This window comes from Python bivittatus, unplaced genomic scaffold (genome assembly GCF_059951505.1).
Source record: "Python bivittatus isolate LINGU-HERP-01145 unplaced genomic scaffold, Pbiv_v1 ctg000350_np1212, whole genome shotgun sequence".
Classification (NCBI taxonomy): Eukaryota; Metazoa; Chordata; class Lepidosauria; order Squamata; family Pythonidae; genus Python; species Python bivittatus.
Genome location: NW_028277074.1, coordinates 43530257 through 43555571, shown reverse-complemented (window position 1 = coordinate 43555571; position 25315 = coordinate 43530257). Strand labels below are relative to the sequence as shown.

Here is a 25315-nt window from a genome sequence, read left to right as displayed (position 1 = left end):
TCCTATTCATTGAAAAGCAAAAGGAAAAAAGAATCTGGAAATGACTGACTGATCATGCAAATGATATCAGAGATTTTGTTTCTGCATCTGAATTACCTGGCTAAAGAACTGTTGGATCTTTAGAACTGTTGGCCTTAAAGAGCTGTTGGCCTTAAACTTAATCTAATGGATGGTAGAGTTGAAAACCTGTATGCAAAAGTCTCAGACAAAAACTTGTACACTGCAGAAATGGAAATGTTACTCTAATGAAATCTGTAAAATCACTCAGTGAAAAATCATAAAGAATATTGGCTCATAAAATTGTATTTTATTTATTTTACTGCACGTGTATGCTTTCCCACATTGCTGGATAGCTTACACCAATAAAACACATCATAAAAGCTTCATAAGCTTAAAATAATAGAAAATATTTAGCAAGACACATATAACCACAAAAAACATAACTGCCAAAAACCATATATAACAGTTGTCATCCCTATCAATGTGTTTTCCAAAAGCCAAACAAAAGATGATCTCCACCTGAATAAGAGCAAGGAGGACTCCATTCTAACCCTGGGAGGAGAGAATTCCACAGGGCCAGTACACCAGTGGAAAAGCCTGGCTCTGCACTTCTGTTCCCCAAACTATTCTGGAGAGAGGATCAGAAGCATACCTTCCTGGATAGATTCACAGGATGGGAAAAGTCTACTTGGACTTGTGGTGGCCCCACAAAAATCAAGGATTTAGCCAATAAAGAGATTTATAGGTGATAACCAGCTCTTTGAATTGTCCTGGAAAACTATTGGTGGTCAGGGCAGCTCTTGCTGAATCATGTGACTTTGTTAAACTGGGACCAACCCATTAACAGATGGTATGCTGCAGTTTGGACCAATTGCAGTTTTGCATATTCTTCAATAGAGAGTAACCCAACTGTAATTAGGGTGATGAGGTCATGAATAATTGTCTGTGGAGCATTCTGTTCAGAAATAGCTCCATCTGGTGCACTACCCTTACAGCAATTGTAAGTCAAGAATTCCCAGATCCTAGAGCAGCTTTTTAGGGGATTCCAACCCTATCAAAAGCTAAATATGGAGCTACACTTTTCTAGATAAACCACCACTCCATCTTGCTGACATTTAATCTGAGTCTGGCCTTCATTGCTCAGATTATGGCAAATAACCAAAATGAACTTGAATTCTTAGTACAGGATGGCAAATATGATTTATAGCTGTAACAAGTAACCAGGTGGAATTATTCCCATGACTGAAATATAGTACAGTGGTACCTCGGGTCACAAACACTTCTGTTCATGACCAATTCGGGTCACAAACAGCACCGTTCGCAAAATTTTTCTTCCATCCGCGAACTCCGCATCGGGTGACGAACAGGATCCGTGGCCATTTTCCCTGCCGTGACACGTCATGGCTTCCTGTAGGGAGGGGGACTCTCCCTCCAAGCAATAACCGCCTCCCCACCCACCTTCCTGTCCTCCACGCCAGAAGTCGCCTCGAGCAAGGTTAGCGTTCTCTCTCTTCATACTGTACTGTACTGTATTTTGTGTCATATTTTTGTGGTTTTAAAAAAAATACATATGGTTCAGAACGGATTAACTGTAATTACATTGAACCTTATGGGAAAATTTGATTCGGGACACGACCAAAATTGGTTGGCGACCAAATTCGTAGGGGTCAGAACGGATTAACTGTATTTACATTGAACCTTATGGGAAAATTTGATTCAGGTCGCGACCAATTCGGGTCGCAACCAGAGTCGCGGAACGAATTAAGTTCGTGACCCGAGGTACCACTGTAATTGAAGAGTACAGTTCATTCAAAAAGAACAGAAGCAGAACAGAGTTGTACTGTAAATCAAAAGAATTATTCTGGAGGTGTCCAGATGTGAATTTTATACAGTTGTGCCAGAGGTATAAACTAGGGTTGCTGCTGTTGTACCATACTCCAGCTGTGCCACTGTTGCCCTTCCTGAACTGCTTAACCCTATTGCAGGATTGGTTGTAAATTCACCTTGTCTACTAGTTTTAGGCTATTTCAGATGTTCCTTTTTGGAGTTGTAAAATGGAGTAGAGGCACCACTGTACGGTGATTTATAGTCACTGGTTGTAGAGAAGATAATATGGAGTGCCCAGGGCTCAGTCTTCTCCCCCGTTGTATTCAGTATCTACACAAAGCCTCTGAATTGGCCCATCCTCAGTTTGGGGTGAGATATTGTCCATATACAGATGACTCCTAGCTGTGTATCTCCATCCCAAGCTAAATGGGAAATGTGATTGAGGTCCTAATCAGGTGTTTCTCCCCATCCAACCCCCTGTCAGGGTTAGGGTTAGGGTTAGGGTTAGGGTTGTCAGGAGTTGGATAGGGAGAAATAGGCTCAGGGGTTGGATAGGGAGAAATAGGCTCAGATTCAGCCCAAAGTAGATAGAATGACTGTTAATTCAGATTCCATGACTGTTTCATCTTGGACTCTTAATGGGGTGCCCTAAACAAGCAGGCACACAGTCTTGGAGTCTTCCTAGAAACATGGCTCCTGCTGGAAGACCAGATGAAAGCTGTGGGTAGGAGAGTCTTTGCCAAGTTCAGCTGGTATACCAGTTGCAGCCTTCTTGGAACAGGGGCAAGAGTGCATATTATCAGTTGTACCCTTGTCATAACTTGATTGAAATTCACTTTCTTTTTTTTTAATATCATTTTATTGAAAGTTTTAAAAACAAGAGTAAAAATTAATGCAAACTAAAATAGAGTAAGAAGGAAAAAAGAAAAAGGAAGAAATAAAAAAGAAAGCCAGTGCAAAAAGAAAAAAATAAAGGAAAAAAGGTAGAAGAAAAATAAAAAAGAAAGAAAAAAGATATAAAGAAGTGGCTTCTTATCTTCTTTACAGCAGTTATAAGTACAATATAATTTTACCTCTTTCTCTAAAGTTACGACATGTCTCTCTTCTTTTTATAATCTATCCTATCTAACCATCAAAACCATAAATCATAAGTTCATTTTTTTTCTATTTTCTGCAAAAAGTCCATAAGGGGATTGCAATACACTTTCCATGAAGCTGCCTTTTTGAAGATCTTCTGGAAGCTTCAGCTGGTGCAGAACCCAGCTACCTTATAATTACCCAGACCCAATATTGTCATGTAACACCAATATTGTGAGAGATGCACTGGTTAGTATATGTTTCTAAGTGCAATTCAGTGTGCTAGTTATCAACTATAAAGCCTCATATGGCTTATGGCCTGGTTATTTCCAAGACTGTCTATTCCAGATAGAATCAGTACATCCATAGTGTGCAAGCAGAAAGTGTCTGTTGAAGGTCCCTCCTACTGAGATGTCCAGTAGAGAAACATGGAAGCAGGCATTCTCTGTAGAAGCCCCCTTCCTTTGAAACAGCTTACTCCCAGAAACAAAAGCAGTACCCTCCATTACAATTTTTCAGAAGTTTGTTAAAAACTGGTTGTTATGGAACCAGGGGAATAGGATAGCAGATTGTTATCTGAGTAACTTGTGGTATCATCTCATGTATTATTTTTATCTATTGTATTTTGTTGTTTTATTATTTTAGCGTATTCTGTATTTTATCATTATCTCTACACCACTTAGAGTCTACCATGATTGAAATGGTATAGAAGTTCCATAAACAAGTAAATGTAGCCACATTTGCTCAGAAAATCTAAGTGAATATACGTGGCAATACTGTAGGAAGCACCAGAGTTAAAATAAGAAGAAAAATGAAGTAATATTCTTGTTCATATCTACTACCAACTATCCAATATAGTACAAGATTGGATAATGCTTTGAAAAAGCAAATTGCAGGTATTTCAAAGAAGCAATGAGTAATTACTCCAACATCTCTGGGGAAGAAAATCAGCATAGACATTCCAGGAAATTCCTAACTTATCTTACTGACACATTTCTCCTTCAGAGAGTAGAAGGCAGCACCAGAGACTTGGCTGTTCTTGATTTGATATTAAGAGAAACTAGTTAAAGAAGTAGAAATAGAAGGAATATTGGAGAAAAAATACCATTACAAGGTTGGAGTACTGGATTTTAAGGAAAACTAGTTAAAGGTAGTCAAAGAACTATCTTGAACTTCAAAAAAGTAGATTTTAATAAACTCAGAGCAATGATAAGTAGGATTCCTTAGTAAAAAATGTTAATTGGAAAAGATTCTCCTAGAAAAGTTCCTGAAAAGGATGTTTAGTTTACCTGGAGAACAATTCCAAAAAAAGAAAAAAAAATAGAAGACAGCAGAAAAAGCCAGTGAGGCTACACAAAAACTTTAATGAAAATCAAAAAACAAAGTACACATAACCAATACACAAATGGCCAAGTCACAGAGGAAGAATACTTCTGGGAGTCTGGACTGTATTGCTGGGGTCGAGAGAACTAAAACCCAGGATGAGTTGAAATTGGCAAAAAATGCAAAGAAAAAAAAGAGGGGGGCTTTTTCAATAGATGTAGTCCCTGGGTTAAGAACACCTGGCTTATGGACGACATATAGCTAAGAATGGAACCTCTCGTAGCAAAATTCAAGTTAAATACACAATGGTTCAAGTTCATTACACAATACAACTTATACAGTATTATACAATAATACTGTTCCAACTTATATACAAATTCAATTTAAGGACGACCTTGGGAACAGAACTTGTTCTTAAACTGGGGACTACCTGTATGTTCAAAATAAAAGGAAGAAAAAAGAAACAGTGTACTTAGCTGCTCACCAGGAAATTGTCATAAGCAGAATGAAATGCTTAAGATTGATAGAAGCCTGAATTGGATGGCTGGACAGACAGACAGATACATACCTACATAGATAGTATCAGTTTAAATCTGTAGAAATAGATGAATTGCATTCTAGGTGTTGAAGGAAGTAGCTGATCATCTGAACAATCCTTTTTGTATTATCTTTGAAAAATCCTGGAGAACCAGTGAAGTGTCAGACAACTGGAGGACAAATGTGGCCTCTGTTCTTAAAAAGGAGAAAGAAAAGGAACCAGGAAACGATAGCACAGTCACCATGACCTCAATTTGTGGGATGATTCTGGTGCAGATAATAAAAAGATCAGTCCATAAGCACATGGAGAACAGTGTGATCATTACCAGAAGGTAGCATGGATTTGTCAAGAGCAAATCTTCCCAGGCTAACTTTATCTATTTGATTGGGTAACTTCCTTAGAAGACTATGGGAATGCTATAGGCATAACGTATCTTGATTTCAGTAAAGTATTTGACAATGTAACCCATGACATGCTGTTTGGAAAGATTTTTCAGTGTGGCCTGCATGACCTGACAAGTAAATAATAGTTAAAGAGTGCTCACCAGCTTTTGGAGATCAGATTGAGGCAAGATACTGAGTAGATCCCACAGAGGTAGCAATATTTAAATTCCTGAAAGGATTTCACATAGAAGAAGGTCAAAATCTGTTCCCTCTTGTTTCAGGACGCTGAATGATAGACTTAAGTTGCTGTAAAACCTATCCCAACTGAATGTTTTTAAAAAATAAAACCTTCCTCACAGTAAGAGGGATCGTGGAACCAGTTATCTAGGCTTATGGTGGGCTTCCCTTCCCTGGATTGTGTTCAAGCGGAGGCTAGAAATTTGTCAGGGATGCATTTCAGTTTGGTACTCATTTTAAGAAGGCACTGCTGCAAGTCACCTTAAAAAGTTGCTATGAGAGCCAGGACAATACAGTGCTTAATGTGTTGGACTAGACCAGTGTTTTTCAACCTTGCAAAGATGTGGGAATTCTGGGAGTTGAAGTCCACACATCTTAAAGTTCCCAAGGCTGAGAAACACTGGACTAGACTGAGGGAGACTCAGACTTAAATCCAGTCTGAGACATGGAAATTCAGTGCATAACTGGGCCAATCACTCTCCCTCAGTGTAATCTATTTCACAGGTTTATTGTGAGAAAAAATTCAGGGAAGGAATGCTATATATGCTACCATGAGTTCTTGAAGGAAAGAAAAGTTATAAATCAAGCAAATAATATCGTAAGCCTGATTCAGCATTGTTTCTTTCACTTTAACTAATTGCTCTTCCAGTTTGGCCTAGTGGTTTAGGCACTGGACTAGGAACAAGGAGACCTGAGTTCTAGTCCTGCCTTAGGCATGGAAGCCAGTCACTCTTTCTCAGTCCTAGGAAGAAGGCAAGGGCAAACCACTTCCAAAAAATGTGGCCTCAATAGCTGCTAAGACTTCTCCATCTAGTCACCAGGAGTCAAGACTGACTTGAAGTAAATAGTATGATTCGGCATTCTGTTACTTTCATTTCAACTAGTCACTCTACCAGATAATAAATAATCTTTAAAATCAAATTAATAAATACAAAATTGTAGCTCTGAATATACTTACCTGGGAATAAGTCCCACTGAAAATAGGGGAATTTTATTTTGATTTTTCTACTATAAAGCACTCAGAATAACTAACAATAATTAAAAGCACGATTAAAATACAATATCCATTTTAAAACAAAATGTAAATGTGCGTCTGTGTATAACCATCTGAGTAAGTATGCATTACATTTCACAGGAAAGAATGCATTGTTCGTCTAATAGTTGCATACTGCTTTTTGCTTAGTAGCAGTAGAAAGTACTCCTGTTCCACATAACTATTCAAGAACCAACTTTTCCTATGGAGAAGTTATTTTCAAAATGTAAATTTTACCAAGCTACTGTTGCTCATGGATATATCCAGACAGTTTTCTTGACAGTGGTTTGCCAAGGTCTTCTTCTGGAATTTTTCTCAACTGGCCTGCAGTCATCCAAGTGCTAACCCAGTTTAAACTGTTGAGGTCAGCCAGTTTCAGTTATATGCTGCCTGATAGCTGTGCCTTTCCAGATCTCTAAAAAATGGGAAGAGTTAGCTTGCTACCCTGTGACTGATTGCTATCAGAAGTGTTGCAGAGCAGTCTGAGCTAAACTCTCAAGAGCAAACTACTCATAGGTGTTCTGAATAAACTCTATACGGCAAGAACGATAAATGTATCGTTTTTGTGATATTGGACACGTGTTTGCACCACAATGTTGTGATGCACATTTCATCATGCCGCTCCTCCCCTGTGGATGCCTGTGAATTCCAACACTGTTCCTGGTCTGAACAAGAAAACAAGCATTGCAAGCAGTACAGAAGGCCATCTGCTTATATATTAGAATTTGCAAGGCAATGCTCATATATTGCACTTGAGAGTGTTACTGTTAATAATACATCCTTACTTAAGTTTCCAGTTCTTCTGCGTGAGCCATTGTAGACAACCAGATCCAGATACAGCCCCTTTCTTTAGGAGGAAGACTATTCCAGAAAATCAATGAATAAATCACCTTTATCAAGCAACAGAGATTTTATAAACTGTCTTTTATAGAGAGAAGCAGACTAGCACATTTTAACAATCTGAAGATTCATCTTCATATATTTTTTGTATCAATGTTTATCTAAGCCTTTTTGAACTGAACACACTAGTGATGACACTTCTCCCAATGCTATATGCAGAAATGATTTCTGTAAAGCAGTGTTTCTCAACCTTGACAACTTTAAGATGGGTGGACTTCAACTCCCAGAATTGCCCAGCCAGCATGCTGGCTGGGCAATTCTGGGAGTTGAAATCCACCCATCTTAAAGTTGTCAAGGTTGAGAAACACTGCTCTAAAACTTGACAGGGATCGGGACCCTTAAAATTTTGATGAATTGTCAGCCTTTAATTTTGCAACTTACTTTATAGTTAATATAAATCACACTTAACAGATATGTTTTAAAAATAAGCTTTCAAATTAATATTTTTGAGTGATGTAAATTGAACATTATCTTTTTGGTTACCTTTCCACATTAGGACTGAAAAAAAAATGATTGTAAAAACTTTGCTTTGCTTTGTAGTATCTGCTTTGTGAGAAGGGAGGACTAGCAATAATTGTAACAATTAGCAATAGCGCATCAGTTTGTGGAATTTAATCCAAAGGCATTAGAGTCCTTCCAAATAGCACTGATTAGCTAATTCATTCATAAATTGCTCTCATTTACATATTCACTACACCTGGGAAGGTTATAGGGTGAGTTATGACCTGAGATCTTTAATTCCATTATGGTTCCATGCAGAGCAAACGGGACAATGCCCATTTAGAGGCATAGTTCTAGGAAATTGCGCTATTCCTTTTTCATCTCGTAGCAGAGACTACCCTCTATTGGAATGAAAGGGAAAATCAAGCCTATTATAACAGTTTATCTAAGATTAAAGATGTGGCAACGACTTCAGATATTAAACATATGTTTTCACATTTTACAATTTTAACCTTTCTTGGTTGTGTCCATTTATTTAAGTTAATACACGTCTAGCGTGTAGCCATAAAAGCTACCTCTGATTTTTGTGTATGTGAGAGTTAGAATGTTTTTTCCCCTTCCTTTCTTCTAAACTAAGAAATTTTCCCACTTGCTATTAACAACATTTTTCAGAGTAATAATCTTGTTATTTGCAAAAAAGGATGCTGAAAAAATACTTGCCTTTGACACTCCAGGATCTTTCTGTAAATAAATTAATACATTTCAGTTAAGCCTCAGTAAAGGCATGGTAGGGTTAGCGTAGGTAGTATAATCTGTAGCTATGACCGTGTCAATTTTTAAGCACATAATCTCACTAAATTTTGTAAAGTTCCAATCCCACACATTTGTGGTTGTCAGTGGGATAAAACTCTCCTGGAGAGGGACAAAATAACTGCATACATTAAGAGCAATGATTGCTGTACTTTCATCTCCTTTCCCAATTGTAATATGTAAATTTAAGTTGAGTCTCGGAAGGGTATTTGTATTTTATTTTGATTATTGAAATGGAACACTCTTTTTGAAACTTGGTTTTCTGTCCTTTCCTCCTAGCTACCGCTGTTTGGCACTTTTGTACTGGAGAATGTTTCAGCTCAAAAGAGACCATGCTGTAAAATATTCAAAAGCTCTCATTGAGTATTTCAAGGTATGTTTTTGCTCAGAGAAATGCCAATGTTTTCTGTAGTTAGAAGCAATCCTATAACTAAAGTTAGAGAGAGAGATGATTGCTTCTAACTACAGAAAACATTGTGGTCATTTGTTGGGAAATGCTTAACCGTGAAACAGCCCCAGATGACTCGCTAGGGAAATACGCCATTGCTGCTGATCTGTGTGTTCCCCATAATGCGTACCTGAGAAAAGAAACACGTGAGAGGATGTCACTGCCTTCGTAAACGACTGCTGATGAAACAATGCCTGGAGGGGGGATAAGGTAAAAAAGCTTTTTCTTCCATTCCAGCCTGCCCACTCCCAAGTAATGGAGGAAGAAACAATTTCAGGGACTCACTTAGAGTGGAAGCACGGCTTATGGTGGCCAAAGACAAGCTCTTTTCAGTGACTGTGTCAGCGTTCCAGCACATTCCTGGATGTCTTTTGTCACGTTTTGTATGTCAGTCCTTTCAGTGCAGTTCAAATATTATTTGACCTATGATTTCTGCTTTTGCATTTTCATTGGCTTTGAAACTGTAGGGACATGTACTTTCAAGGTGTTTGTAAATTGTAGTCAACTGCTCAGAGTGGTGTCCAAGTATTCACTGTGCCCATTCCTTAATAAATTAAATGCAGTTTAGAAGCTGCCTGATTCCAGGTGGCTGTAGGCAGCTTACATTAGAAAAAGTAAGAATAATTAAAAAAACAAACAGATTTTAAGCATCCAGAAGGCGAACTCTATATAACCAAAACAAAAATCCTACAGGGGCTCAGCCAGCACCCTGCCCCAAGGCCTGGGAGAACAGTCATGTTTTCAATGACTTTCTGAACATCAGCAGGTTGGGGGCTGAACAGATCTCTGAGAGATGCTATTCCAGAGGACAGGTGCTACGAGCAGACATGTTTCCCATGTCCCAATAGATGAGACTATTTTTTTGAAGGGACACAGATCTGTGCCCATGCTCACTGGATGGGCAGAAACAATCAGAGATAAGCAACCCTCAAACAGCCAGGCCCTGTGCCCTGAAAAGCTTTATGGGTGAAAACCCTGAATGGCACCCAGAAGCCAACTAGCAGCCACTGCAGCTCACAGAGCAGGGCTTTCACATAGGCATAGTGCAGCCTGGCCATCACTGCCCACACCGCTCCATTCTGAACCAGCTGTGGCCTCTGGGTGGTCTTCAGAAGCAGCCCTATTAACAGCAAATTGCAGTGGTTCATTCGTGAGGTGACTGTGACACAAGGGACAGTATACTCGCTCTGTCCAAAGAAGAGCCTCCAGATCCAGGAATGGGCACAACCAGTACACTGTATGAATCTGTGTGAAGGATCTCTTTGCCACAGCTGCCCTCTGTTCTTTGAGCAGGAGCTGTGAGTCCAATACGACCCCCAGACTGTTCACCAGTCTCAAGCTGAGAAGTGCAAATCCATCCAAGACTAAAGATGGAAAATCCCCAGAACTGGGGGTGGTCTTGGCAGGACTGAGCTGAGTCTATTCTTACCCATGCAGAACTACACAGCATCCAGACACAGACAGGATCTCGACAGCATCATTTCATGGACCGGGGTTGCAATGTACAGTTGGATATCACCAGGATATTCATGATACCAGATCCTGAATTGACAGATAACTTCTCCCAGCAGGTTCATGTAGGTGTTAAACAAATGGGCAAGAGGAGCAACACCACAGTGTGGTATCCCTCCACTCCCAATCCCTGCAGTTGGCCCAGAAGGATACTGTGATTGATGGTATTGAAAGCCATGAGAGATAAAAAAGCATTAAATGCATGCACCATCCTCATCACAGTTCTGCCAGAGGTCATTGAAAAGCATGATCAGTGCTGCTCCATGCTGTATCCTGGTTTCAAACCAGACTGAAATGGGTTCAGGTAGTCCATTTACTCTAGGATCCTCTGGAGCTGTTGCTTGACTACCTTCTCAAACAGCCTTCCGCAAAAGAGAAAATTGGAGACCAGACAGAAATTGTCCAGAATCATTTGGTCCAGTGAGCAGGGGGCACACTATTGCTTCCTTCATGGCCAAAGGAACTGTGCCCTCTCTCAAAGAAGCTGACACTCCATGAAATCCAACCATAGGTCATCTCCCAGGCAGCCTTAACAACACATGAAGGACCTAAATTTAGTAAACAGGTGGCTGAGCTCATAGTCTAAAGGACCCTGTCCACTTAATCAGGAGTTACAGGCTCAAACCCACTCCAGATAACTCCACAAGGCTATGCTTCAGGCACTTGCCCAGTTAGAGTCTGATTCTAAACGTATCTAAATGATTTTATCTGTCAGATAGCGAAAATACTGTTCCCAGTGGCCCTGTACATGTTCCTATGGCTCATCCATCATTACAAGAACAACCAAAGCCTTCTCCAATCAAGTCCCTGCCATTGTCTTGGCAAGATTTCAGAAGTGGCTTGCCACTGCCTACTTCCTAGGGCTGAGAAAGAGTGATTGACCCAAGGTCACCCACCTTAGGCTTTGTGCCTAAGGCGGAACTAGAACTCACAGTCTCCCAGTTTCTTAATTCTTCTAAATTAAGTAGCAGTTGTGTGTACTTTCATTGCTCCTGCTTCAAATATTAGAGATCAATGTTAATCTTATGGCAAAAAAGAAAGTACAATTTGAAAATGTATCCATATGATAAATGTTTCATCCATGCCAGCAGTTCCAATCTGTTAAATCATAATGTTTACATATGTTGAAGAAGAAGAAGAAGAAGAAGAAGAAGAAGAAGAAGAAGAAGAAGAAGAAGAAGAAGAAGAAGAAGAAGAAGAAGAAGAGGAGGAGGAGGAGGAGGAGGAGGAGGAGGAGGAGGAGGAGGAGGAGGAGGAGGAGGAGGAGGAGGAGGATTATTAAGATTACATAACAGTGTGATCTAATTGTTAATGATTGACTTTGGGCCAGTCCCTCTCTTTCAATCCAGCCTACCTCTCTTTGGTTTGTGTTTGTAGTGGGGGAAAATTGGATGTGGGAATGCTATGTAGCCACCCTGAGCTCTTGGAGGAAACGCAAGATGTAAATATAAGTAATAAATAAATTACAACATACCATTTTACTGTTACTTTTTTTATGTTTTTCTGTTTTGTCTTTTATTTGGTATTGTAACTAGAAATTGCATGCAGTACTAAATAAATATTTTTTATCCATAGCATACGGTGAGATGTACATTGTGTATTTTTTTCTTCCTAGCATTTTTCCCACAGTTGCAGGGTCTGATTTTTTGGGGGATCAAATTAATGTTGATCCATTGGTTGCAACAGGAATTTACCAACTGGCTTGTCCCCCAAGCCTGACGTTGTGGGCTGACAGAGAGAGACTGGCCCACAGTCACCCAGCCAGCTTTCACGCCTAAGGCACAACTAGAACTTACAGTCTTCTCGTTTCTAGCCTGAAGCCTCAACCATTAGACCAAACTGGCTCTCGTGTGTGATATACATTGTGTATATGGACTCTAAAACTTTTACTCTGTTTCTCTCCATAGTATTCTGTTGGTAGATGCTTATTCCATTTTTTTTGTAATTTTTTTTCTGTCTCTCTTCAGAATTCATCTAAAGTTGCTCAGGCACCATCTCCATGGAGTACTAGTGCAAAGTAAGTTCACTGTTTTCTGTCCTAATATGCTACCTGCTTTCCAGACCAAAACATTTCAGGTGGGGGCACCTTGTTGAGGAAGCTAGTGCTAGGCGATCATTCAGCCATTAATTCTCAACAGCAGTTCCACCACTGGGCACTTTGGGATAATGATTTATTGTTGCTGTTAATCTTTGCTTATGGTAACTCCTTGATAATGAAAAAAGAGGCGTATAATGTTGCAGCTTACTGTATTTTGCTAAAAAAATTAATCAAAGGTAAACTGAATGAAATGTTAAGATCACTTCACACATTTCTTAGCAAGAAGCCTGAGTCTGCTAAGGAAGGCTTCTTCAACCTGGTACCCTCCAGTTGCATTGGGCTACAACTCCCATCATCCCCAGACAGTCCCTACAGGCTAGAACGTATAAAGGGCATGAGCCAATTCTCTTTCTTGAAAAAATACTTATATGGTACACATGGGGTTTGAATCCATCATATTCATATTTTATATACTGTATGTAATAAATTAAAGTGTGGATTTAATGTACCACTGTCTAAAAATGTACACATGCAAAATAACATGTTAAAAGGCTGATGTCTGTAGCATGGAAGCTGTCTTTCTGGAACTCTTGATTTGTGGGCAGGCACTCTTTTGTCCGTTCTGCTTTATATTCTGAAACAACATTAACTACATTTGGAGTTGTGAAAATGTACAGGGCGAGAGCCAAATTTATTATAAAGCAGGACATAGGGTAGAGATGTATGAAATCCTAAGCTGGATGGACTCTTAAAATAATTTATTTTTACTGCTATAATGTACATTGGTAATATTGTTGAATCAACTGTTCCAGGTGTACAGGAACTCCTTCTCCCATATCTCCTAGCCTGTCTCCGCTGAGCTCAGCTGGGAGCACTGGAGCTCCTTCTCCTTCCTCCATAATCAGCATTCCTCAGCGAATACATCAGATGGCAGCCAATCATGTTAGTATCACCAACAGCATCTTACACAGTTATGACTACTGGGAGATGGCTGACAATCTTGCCAAGGAAAACCAAGGTGTGTGATAAGAAATAGTTTGTTGAAACAGTAATCTATCATTTTGACCAGAGCTTAAGTCTGGATCTCTGGGATCCCACCTTTACTGATAAATCAGGCTTGGGCCCCCACCTAATCCTGATATGGCTTCTTACCTTGGATGTTCCTCCTAAAACTTTAGAGCTAACCCCTAGTATTGCAGCATAAACAAGAATGGAATCTTTTTGCAGCACAAATCTTAAAATACCTGGAACTACAGCAGAAGTGGGCAGTCCATGAGTTACATTTTGGTTTCAGTGCATGGACACTGCCTGGCATCTTCTGTATCTTGGATCGAGTGAGAGAACATTAGTACTTTCTCTCCCATATGCTTCCAGAAACCTAAACTAGTACTATAGTACTGCAGTGTCCCTGAGGAAGAAGGTCTAGCATTTGCACAGACCGGCCCCCTATCTCACATCCTGTCTGCACTGTTGATACTGGCTGGAGCTTGGCGTGCTGGTGTACGGAAGCAAAACCCACAATGGGACACGGATGGGCAAGAAAGAGGGACCAAAGTGAGATGGCAGAGAAACGTTGCCCATTCTCGGATTATAGTTAAGCAAAACTATGATAACAGCTTTGCTATTTCTCAGTAAAAGTGTTCAGTGTGTGCCTTGGAAGCCTTGATTAAACCTTTGGATATCAGTTAACCTTTGTTTACTTTTATAAAATACTATCTGCCTGGATTTCCAAATCAATTAAATGCCTGTTGCATAGCAAGGATTAATGATTCTCATTTATTTTATTGTCTTGTTCCTTAGATTTCTTTAATGATTTGGATGCACTGATGGGAGCTATCACCTTGCACAGCTCTATGGAGCATCTGGTTCAATACACACAGCAAGGCCTTGACTGGATAAGATGTAATGCTCACTTATCCCCATGACAGTTCTCATCGCCTGGACACTAAACTCACCATACGGACAATTCAGTTATTCTAGACACTGTGCTACAGAAATACTCAACTGCAGCATTGCTTCAAACACAATGTGAATATTTTGTTAACATTGAACAATATTGTTTCAGAAAGCAAAAATAGGTGTGTGTATATTATGCAAACTTGTCTTTTCCAGGCCATTGTGCTTTTAATTGTCTCCAGATATCACTTCCTTAGGAAGAAAATTAAACATAGCTACGTTAGAACAAACACTCTCACATACAGATACACATTCCCCCAATATTTAGAAAGCCAAACCTTAATTTTATGATTTGATTTATTCAAATGAAATGTAGTACCTGTTACTAGTAATCTCATAGAGCAATTTTTCCTCTGTATTTATAAATCTCTGTGTCACTTTTCTAAAGAGAGGCTTAATGAATGAACAAGGACAGCCTCAGTGACAAATTCTGTGTAACATAAAAGGTATTTATTCTGTATTTTACATTTTAAAAGGAATTGGTGGCCATTGACTTTGCCAGGCAATACTTTGGATGCCAGTTTGCTCGCAGACTGACTCACCTTCTTCCCACCATTTACTTAAGTACCCAAGCTTTAAAGTGGGAGCACCTAGCAGTAAAATCTTATTCCCAGTTTTGGAGCTCCAGCATAATTTTGCATTCAAATACGCATTTTTTTACAAATTTGCTTGACATACGCTATACAGAAACATGATCCAACGTTGAAATGCTAAATATGTCTGTTACTTACAACTCATAAACATTTAGCTTTGAGAGTGAAATAGTGTGTGAAGCATTGATCCTCCTTAGATTAAAATTGGGAGCCCCATCAAGCTGTAAATTGCCCCCTGTCCATCCTTGTGAGTTCCTCATAATGGAGTTAAATGCAGACAGAAGGACTGTGATCTTTTGTGCTCTTAAACAGCAGCATAACATGCAATATTCAGTATTTATTCTTGAAATCTTGTTTTTTATAAAGCCAAATTTATACTTTTGCAAATAGTTTATTAAGCAAAAAATGTATTTTTAAAGAGTAGAGAGGGGTGGAATGATCATGTAGAACAGAAAAAAGCTTTGTGAAAGTGTTAATTTTTATGCAGAGCAGCATTTCAAAACAAACTGCAGCTGATTCCACCCAATTCTAGAGCAAAGGTGCATGTGTGTATGGCACAAACATTTTAATACACATTTTAGAAAAATAGCTTAATACACATTTTAGAAAAATAGCTTATTTGTAAGATTTTTCTCTTTTACTGTATCTAGCAATTACATTCAGTTCTTCTATTTTTCCAGAAAACTACTTTACTATCATGCTCTTCTTCCATAACTTTGATATATTATTGTTTTCTAAAAATAAAAGCAACTGATAGTCTTGTGGATTTAACATAGTTATTCAGGCAAAAGCTTTTATGAATTGGAATCTATTTTGTAAAATGAATGAAGATACCTAAAAAGTGTGTTACACATGCAAGCATGTGTACATACATATATACATATTCAACTCAAATTAATATAGAATCTTTAATCACTTAATTTTTGCTTTTGAGCAATCTAATTTTTCTCTGGAATATTTGGTTTTATTCTCAGCTTTAGATGCTCAAGTGGGGCTGGGCGGGGCAAAAATAGCAGGAGCAAAATAGCAATCATTCCAACTTAAGGTGATGGCTTTTATCTCAGGGCAGATGTGACATGATCTGAGGGTAGGGGACATTAACATCTGTCCTTTGTCACGGTCAGAGCACTATCTGTTTACTTTGGAGCTTTCTGGTCTTCTCTTCCATGCATCAAGGAGGGCTCTATCAGACTGGTTCATCTGAGGCACCCGATGGATCCACTTGGTTTCCAGAAAGTGCTTGGAGAATTTTCTGAATCTCTGGTGGACAGTTCATCCAAGGCCTTGGTCCCTTCCTGGAATGAGGGAGCTCCTTGGTTTTCTGAGATGCTCCAGAAAATGGAGCATCAAAAAAGACACCTAGAGCGCCACTGGAGAAAGACAAAGAATGAATCCAATCAAACACTTAGATTGTGGCAATAAGGGTGGCAAAATGTAATTATTTCTTCTGTCCTTACGGCATCTGCAGAATGTGGCCCAGCAGCCCTTTGGAGAACAATTATAGGATTTCTATAAATTGAAAGAAAAGCATTCTGAAGGTGTCTACTTCTGGGACTGTCTTTCTCAGTTTGTTTATGCTCACCCAGTAAGATCTGATAGAGTTGGCACACTCTAGGTTGCAGCTGTAAAGTATCATCACCTTGCAGTAGGTGTGACTTCTGTATAGCTATGCCAGTCCTGTAAAATGGCATCCCCATTGAGGTTTGAATGGATTTGACCCTATTGGGTTTCTGTAAGCTGTGAAAATTTGGCTTTTCAGAATGCAGTGATTTATTCACTAGTCTAATGGTTTAATCCTTTAGAGTTGGTTATCTTCCCTGACATATGATTAGGTAGCATTATTATCTGTTTGGTTACTTCTATTGTTTTTTTATGATTGTTTCAACCTTAGTATGTAAAGCCATCTTCAGTGATTGAGGTGATCAAGGGTACATATTTCAGGATCCTCTGTTAAATATTTAAAAGAGACTCATAGCAGATTCCTATGCTGGGTTCCTAAAATGCCAAGTTGTGGAACATTGGACTAGTTTAAATACTGATTATTGAAAACTAAAGAAAGAATTACCATTAATTTGCATATGTAGTTAAGTACGAAATATTTTAGATTATAGGTAAGTTATGTCAAAAAAGGTTAAACCCAAAGCCCAATAATATATTTAGGCAAATAAAAGAAGGTTTTAAAATTATAGAAAAATTCTTAATTACTGCACATTATTAGCCTGCTCTTGGCTTAGGAACAAATAGAAGGGAAGAAGTAGACATGCAAATAAGAAAAAAAAATAGTGGATGGAGCTGCTTCCTCCATAGAATCATTAATAACAAGTACCTTGGGGAAAAGAAAGGATCTTAGAGAGCATCCAGTCCAATCCTCCATCCAGTGTAGGAATACATTACTATAGCATCCCCAACAGATGTTCTTCCAAGTTCCATGTAAACATTGCCAGCACCTCCATCCACCACCTCTGAAGCAGTCTATTCCACTGTTGAAGAGTTCTTGCTGCTAAGACATATTTCCTGATGCCAGTCAATATTTACTTCCTTGTAATTAAACCCGTGTATTTATTTTTTTAAATCTTCAAGACTTCAGTCTAGAACAGCATATTGAAATAATAATAATAATAATAATAATAAAAATTATGGTATTACAATTTCATATGTACAAGAAACCAATAATATAATAACCTATATAAATAATGCCTAAGTAAAAATGATGAACAATAATTTTCTAAAGGCCTTCCAAAAGAGTTTGATCTTTAAAAAAATTCCAGAAGACCATCACAGAAGAGACTAAGCTAATTTCTGAAGGAGACTGATCTGTAATACAGGTGCCATGATAGAGAAGCAACACTTTCTGGCCTCAGCCCCCATCGCCTCAAGGAAGTAAGGTATCATGAGTAAAGAATCCTAGGATGACCCGCTAAGACAAACCAAATCAAATTTAGTTTAGTTTATTTAAAAATACAGTCACAGACCAAACGCAAAAAAAAAATTAAAAGAAAAGAAATATATAGCACAGATGTTCATTAAAAGCCAATTGGTGCCTCAACTAAACACACCTGGAAGAACAATCAAGTCCAGAAATGTCTAATTGTTATTATGATAGTACAAAATTTGGCTGCAATTCCAGAGACTCCCAGTCAGGTTGCTTGGTTGGTAGTGCACGATTACCATGTGAGAATGATCTGGATAGTTTGTAATGAGAAAGGAGACGAACGCTAACTCCAAGGTTGGTATGTGCACTACTGTTTCAATAGCAGAGTCTGGGCAGATACATAAATGCTCTTGATAAGGAATACTGTTGAAGCTACCTGACAGTACCATTGAGGGAGAGCATCCAGACCTGCCCTCCTATGGGCTGAGACTAGTCAATTATATTTGTATTCTCCTGCAAAATATCCACCATTCAAGAACTTTGATCAGATTCCTGTTGTAACTTTACATTGCTACTCTGTGATCTTAGTCCATTTTTAGCACACTCTCTTAATTCAGAAACCAGTGATGGTTCTCTTGGTGCCAGCATTGCTATGAAAAACAGGAAAAGCAATAGGGTGTCAATCTTCTCATAAGGCTTTGTGCCACTCTGCTCACATCCAAGCAGCTTACATACAGTCCTTCTGTATGGCATTACAGTGGCATGTTTTTATTGTTTACATTAAGTGAGCAGTGTAATAAACTAAAATACATTGTACAGTCATTTATGCTGTAAACTATACGTGTGTATGTATGTATGTTGAAATCATTTTCCTCTCAATCTGCAAAGGTGCTCCAGAAAGTAACAGCAATATTTAATGTATGACATGGACAGCTGTTTTGCTTTATTTTCCAAATTTCTTTAAACTTGTGAAGCTAATTCTGGGTACTTGAAGTTAATTTGAAGCTATGTATACTGCATTTTAATCATTTTATAAATAATTAAGTATTTATACCCAAATTAGAGTAGCAATGTCAATATTCATCCAAAGACTACATTGTTAATTATGAAGGAAGATAATGCTAATTCACTGTGGTAGCATAAACTCAAAAAAGTGTACATTAGGACTTTGTTCAGACAAGTAAATTGATTCGTGTTAACCACAGTTCATTTTTTTTTATCATTTAGCGTGTTATGTGAATTCAGCCTATTTGGTTAGTTTATGGCTCAGTGTGCTGTATGAACCGGGAAATGGGTTCATTTAATAACCAGCTTAAGTGTGTTGTGTGATCACAGCTGATGCATTTACAACAAGTCCTTTTCAGTGTTTTCCCAAGCAATATAACCAAGGCTGCAATAATATCTGCACTGCTATCAGTGAGTGCTTCTTTATTGATCTGAATGAAACCAATCTTTTATCATAATGGGTCATTTCACATATTACTTGTACTGGTATATTCACTTTCCTTTGAACTATGTTGGTGTGGAAAGGTTCTAGTTTCTTGAGAGTTCTGCCTGAGCCAACCATATTTCTGATTGAGCAAATAGTTTATACACAGATATTGGAACTTGGTGATCTCCCCAAACTGGATGAAAACTATAAAATGTTCACATCTTTTCTGTATTTTTCTGCTTTCTGTATCAAACTGGCTTCATTGCTTAACTGTTATAATCAATGTACTGGATCTTATTTCACAATGAGAAGAACAATGTGAGAGGTTTGTTTAAATCGGTTACATGGCTAAAGTTCATGTACATTGCAGTGATGAAATTATTGACAAATTGTTTTGATGCTTGTAACTTTTGCTCTTTCTGCCATTCATTCAAAATTCATGTAGCACAGTTGCTGGAATAGTGAAAAATCCTACTGTAATGTAACAGTATGAGCCTTAAGGATTTGTGTGTGTATGTTTTTTTTTTTAAGAAAAAGCACTTTTATATTTAAAAGTTAATATTAAGTCATCAATAAGATTACTTTTTTAATGTGAAAATAAACCATTAATTCAACACATGTGACATCTCAATATTGTTTCCTCTGTTTCATTTTTGAAAGCATCTTTTGAAATTCACTGCATAGGCTTGCTTCACTTCCATGACACTCCTGGCCTTGTTTTTCTCAGCCCACATCTGTGTCAGTGGGCCTATGAAGTAGCCAAGTCTTTGAGAGGATATGGTGCCTCAGTGCTTCAACCAGCAGATTTGGAGGGGCACTTCAGTCACTTCACACAACATCTTGCAGAATAGTTCACACTACTCTATCAGAAATGGTTTTGAACTTTATCAATTACCTGGAAGATTTTACACAGACTGAAAGATATTGCATGAATCCCAGATTTACATTGAAAAAGAAGGCATAACTTTAAGGTACTAATTTGTCAGGGCAGCACATCTGCAGGGGTCAAAAAAGTCAAGATGGTGGGTAAAACCACACAATCAAAGTCTTATCCCTTTTAATATGCATCACACATACATAAAAAAATAGTTTAGGCTTTGATCATGCGGTTTTTCCTGCCAACTTGAGATTTATTACGCCCCACCCCATCCCAGATGCCCCTGTATCCTATCTAACTAAGTAGAGTCACTGTCAAAGCTATTCATGTTCCAGAATTACCAGAAATGCTAAGTTGTTTCCTGATGCTATAAGGCTATTATTATTATTATTAAAGGTGCAACCAGACAGTTCCAGAACAAGCATGCAGTATAACTTTCATTTAATGCTCAAGCTGTGCTGTTAAAAGTGGCTGATTAGCAGTGTTAAAGTGAGTTCCAAGCAGTGGTCAAGTGTCAAATTTCTTCCTATTCCTCTGTAGATGATATTCCTCAAAGACTTCACTGATGCTCTCCAGAGAATGCTTGCTAACCCAAGATCAAGTAAAGGGACAAAGCTCAATGATAGAGTCTTGGCTATGTGTGCTGAAGCTCCCGAATTAATTACTTATCTTCCCCTTCTCAGGAAGAACAGAGAAAAACTCCACTCTGAAACCTTTGAGAGCATCTGCCCAGGATTTTAGGTGATGCTAAGGTAGACGGGCTGTGGTCTACCATGGCCGCATCTCATCTTCCTACTCTAGATTATGGGATTCTTTGCCAAAGCATGTGCCAAATTTATGCAGAAGGAAAAAATTCTAATCACACATAGAAGAAAAGCAGACAGGGTGTTGTTTTTAATGTCCGTGCGTCAAACTTTAATTGGCCAGTATTTTTCCTTCATTCTCCCCATAATTAGCAGAAGGCATTATTTTAGCAAGCCACTATATACCTATTTCTAGGGTGTGTCAAACTCCATGAATCTTTGACTTGACACAATATTAGTAATAAGTACTTTTGGGTTTTGTGTTATTCTGGCATATGCTTTCATTTTTGTAACTAATAATAATGGGATTTACATAACTGTCTTGAAGTACTTAACGTGCTTTACATTAATGTGCTTTTGTGCAGTACTGCTTGACAGAGCAGTATTATTATCTTCACATTGGCCACAGGATCAGCACAGATCATGGAATATGTGAGCAAGAGGCTCGTTTAATGCTGTACCCGTTGGACACTTTATATTCATATCTTTCCATTCAACGTTTCCTTGGAACTGGGTGGGTATGCATATGGCTGCTTCCTACATTACACTTAGGCATGATGTGTGTGCCTTTAGCTTATCACGTTGTCTAAACCCAGGCATTATTTATGTATAAATTATGCTAATGGTTAGGATTGGGGTGTGAGGTATATAGCATGTAAATTGTAGCTTAGTCTATAGACATAGGGGTGGGAGAGCAAGGAGGGACAGGTGGTCCTGCAGATTTCAGTGCAAGTCCCACCCCTTTTTTTCCTACATGCATATCAGGCACACACCCAAAAGGGGCGGAGCTTGCACCATCTGTTTGCAAGAGTGCTTTCATCAGCAAGATCCTGCAAACACAGCTGTTAACAGGCCATGGATGCATAAACCATACTTTAGGACAAGTGCGGGGGGCAGCGAAAAATGTGTGCAGAGATGCTGGAGGGATATTTTTAAAGTGTTAAACAGTATCCAGGAAGGATTTGACAAGCCATTAAAATGTCTGATTTTTAGGAAAAGAGAAATAGTAAAATTTTAAATAAGATATTTCCACTTTTCCCTTCTACAGCCACTTGGATGTGAATGAAAGGTTGCTGTGTCAGAGCAATTGAAGAAGGCACAAGCTGAAATGTTTTGCTTTATAATTAAAATTTTGCTTTATAATTTACTGTAAATATGACATTTATCAAGTGCTTACAGTCTTTGAATTCTTTGAATTCTATAGTCTTTGAATATACTTGAATTAAGTATAGTTGCCAAACCTTACTATCTTTATATCTTGTTTTACTATGATATTCTTGCTTTTCTTTCAGCTAGATTTCATTCAACTTTAATCCAATATATAGCACTGAACTTTTTGTTGTTGTTGTTGTTGTTGTTTATATGCTGGTCTTGAAATGCCCATCGTTAGATGCAACATGCGTCAGTCAAAGTTGTAGTCCTATTTTAATACTGCTGCACATCTGGGCTGCAGAAGTAGGGATGACCACAAAATAACAGTCCAAAAAAAAAAAATGCTTTGCTGTCAATCCATTGATCATCTGACTTTTTGTAGCCCAGATCTGCTAGCCCTAATTGTAATGTATGGAATATGAACTCTTTTCTATGTTCAGACTTTGGAGCAAGAAAGGAAAATCTTCCATTCTCCATCATTAGTTCTGCTTTTTCTTTTCTTTTCTTTTTCACAGCTGTGTATCAGTGATTTTTTTCCCCAGAATAACTTTCTCACGCTACCCCCATTTTTCCCTCATACGTTACCTCAGTTTTGCTCTTTGTTCTTGGACGAATTACATCCCATTTGCTTCAGCGTTCAGCATTTGCCAGGACTGTCCACAGGATATGGTTCAAAAAGTCAAAATGGTGGCCACAACAGTGCAACTGAAACCCCATCTTTTGGTTGCTTCCAGTTACCTTTCACTGAATGGACCTTGTTTATCCACCCTCTTTTTACATTGCATCAACATGGCACCCAAGGTTTTCAGTGTTGCTACTCTGGGCCTGATTTGTGTAATTTTTCTGATATAATTTTTATTGAAGCACTAATAATCATGACAATTTCATGTCAGCCATGCTATAATTGTTGTTTTGTCTCAGGTAGAGCAAGAGTGCAACCTCCCAAATGTGAGTAAATCCTGCTTTTCACAGTTGCTTGCAGGACAAGCAGCAGTGGTAATGTCCCAAGCGTGCCAGAATGCTAATGCCACACAAATGATGCCAAAGGTGAGTCCTCCTTTTCAAGCTTAGCAGGGAAGGAGACCTTCGGGAAGGAGGCAAGATCTGGAAAACTTCAGAAAACGTTCGGGTAATTCAAATAAATACCAGAACACACTTTTTATTATCACTGGTGTTATTTAGAACTGATTATATTTAGTGATTTTATTCATATTTGTTATATTGTTTGAAGCTCTGATTATGCCTTAGCCTTCAGAAGGCTATCATCTTAGAAGTTGGCTAAGGAACGAATGGATTAAATTAAATACATTACACTGGAAATAAAGGTTATAAATTACACTGGAAATAAAGGTTATAAATAAACAACTTGGGAACTCCATTTGACTGAAAGGCAGAGACCTGGTTTCCCAAACATGATAAAACACTCCACTGTTCTATCATTTTACCTCTTGTCCCATATTTCTCTTTAACTATAGCCTGTGGTTTTTCAAAGGGCTAAACATATCCCCTGATACCTGAGAGGCCACCATCTCAAATTCTGGTCCCTACTTTGATTTCAGATGTCACATGCATCCTCAGAAAAGTCACAGAGCATAGCTAAAGAACTGGGGACACAGAGTTGGTGGAATGTCCCTTTGCATTAATCCTTCCAGAGCAGCTTAAAGAAACAGGCACAGAGTGTCCATATAAGAAATAAATCCCATTATCGAAAGAGTTGCCATTTGTCCAGACTCTCTTCTTATAGAGTGTTCAGGCTCCCCGAGGGCAGGAAATTGGAAACAAATCTCACATCTTAACGTAAGTATTGACAAGGGGGCATCCTCAAATAAGGTCTGCAGACCCCCACCATTAATGATACTACGTTTAAATGGCTGAATGCTCACAAGACGATCATATTTCCTAGGATTAGGATGATGTCAAACACTCCATCCTCCCCATCAAAGGCGTTTGTAGGATATAGTAAAAAAAATAAAGACAGCTGCAACAGTGTGATTGAAGCTCAGCCTGTTTTTTATGTGCATTGCATGCATGATGTACATAAAAACCGAAGCGTTGATCACACCGTTGCAGTCACCATTTTGATTTTTTTTGATTTTTTATTTTTGGCCATACCCTGCAGACGCTCCTGCTCCCCATTTAGATTTGGGAGGTAAAGTGTGCATGAAAGGTTAGCTTTAGACACCTGACAGAGAGACGCTAGTATTAAAGGAATAAAAGCATATGCTTAAGCATGAAAAGGAGCATGCACATACAGTGCTGCCAGTAGTCATTGCCATAGTTTACACTGAAATGTAAAAACCAAAATAAATTTGGAATGGCAAAAATGGCCGATGCTACAAATGTTACCTTGCTTTTTTTGAGCGCCCCCCCCCCCCCATTTGAAAAGAGTTAATGCATCACTTTTCATCATATTTTAACCTGCTGCATCCATGGGCATTTTTATTGGATTGATTTGAAATTTAGCATAATTGTAGACATTAAGTAGATGGAAGGTGCCAAGTTTTAAATTATTCAGTAGTTTCATGGATATAAGCTTATAATGATAAACCTTTTTTTTAGGAAATATGTGAAATTATCCATTTTTTTTATTCCTGTAAGAATTCAATTTAGGCAACAATCATCAACAGTTAAGGCTGCAATTACTTGGGATTGCAATCTATTAAACTCAGAACATTTTCTGACTGGACATATAAAGAAGTACGGTACAAATAAATTTTTAAAAGAACAGGCAACTATTAAGATTATCTTGCACAATAGATGACATCTAGTTATTGATTACCATACTAGCTGGGAAATTCTGAAATTTGTATTTCTAATTATCAGGAGGCACAAGGCTGGTGAAGGCTTGTATATAGGACAGACAATTGTATTTTGATCTGACTACTGATTGATGGTTATTAATTTTTACATCAAGAACGAGAATCAAATATAAATTGGAAGAAAGTACAATCATACCATTAGAGTGAAATCTTGATTTTCTGGGTCTCAGTACAAGAGAGATTTCATGCAACAGTTCAAATTCTGTTGCAATTTATGTCATTTGAATAATTATGTGATTATGCA

General features: G+C 38.3%; 1 protein-coding gene across 3 annotated transcripts in view; it reads left to right on the top strand.

Moving 5' to 3' along the window:
• AFF3 (ALF transcription elongation factor 3) overlaps positions 1-19947 on the top strand; it is a 277229-nt gene extending 257282 nt beyond the window's left edge. For 2 of the 3 annotated variants that reach the window (XM_088145043.1, XM_088145042.1), the window contains exons 18-21: positions 8849-8942; positions 12497-12546; positions 13380-13585; positions 14368-19947. In XM_088145043.1, coding sequence (XP_088001169.1) covers positions 8849-8942; positions 12497-12546; positions 13380-13585; positions 14368-14492 — 475 coding nt within the window. In that variant the 3' untranslated portion in view covers positions 14493-19947. Of the gene's footprint in view, positions 1-8848; positions 8943-12496; positions 12547-13379; positions 13586-14367 lie in introns of those variants that run through there. The other variant, XR_015796877.1, reaches the window with a different exon arrangement.
• Positions 19948-25315: the final 5368 nt, after the last annotated feature.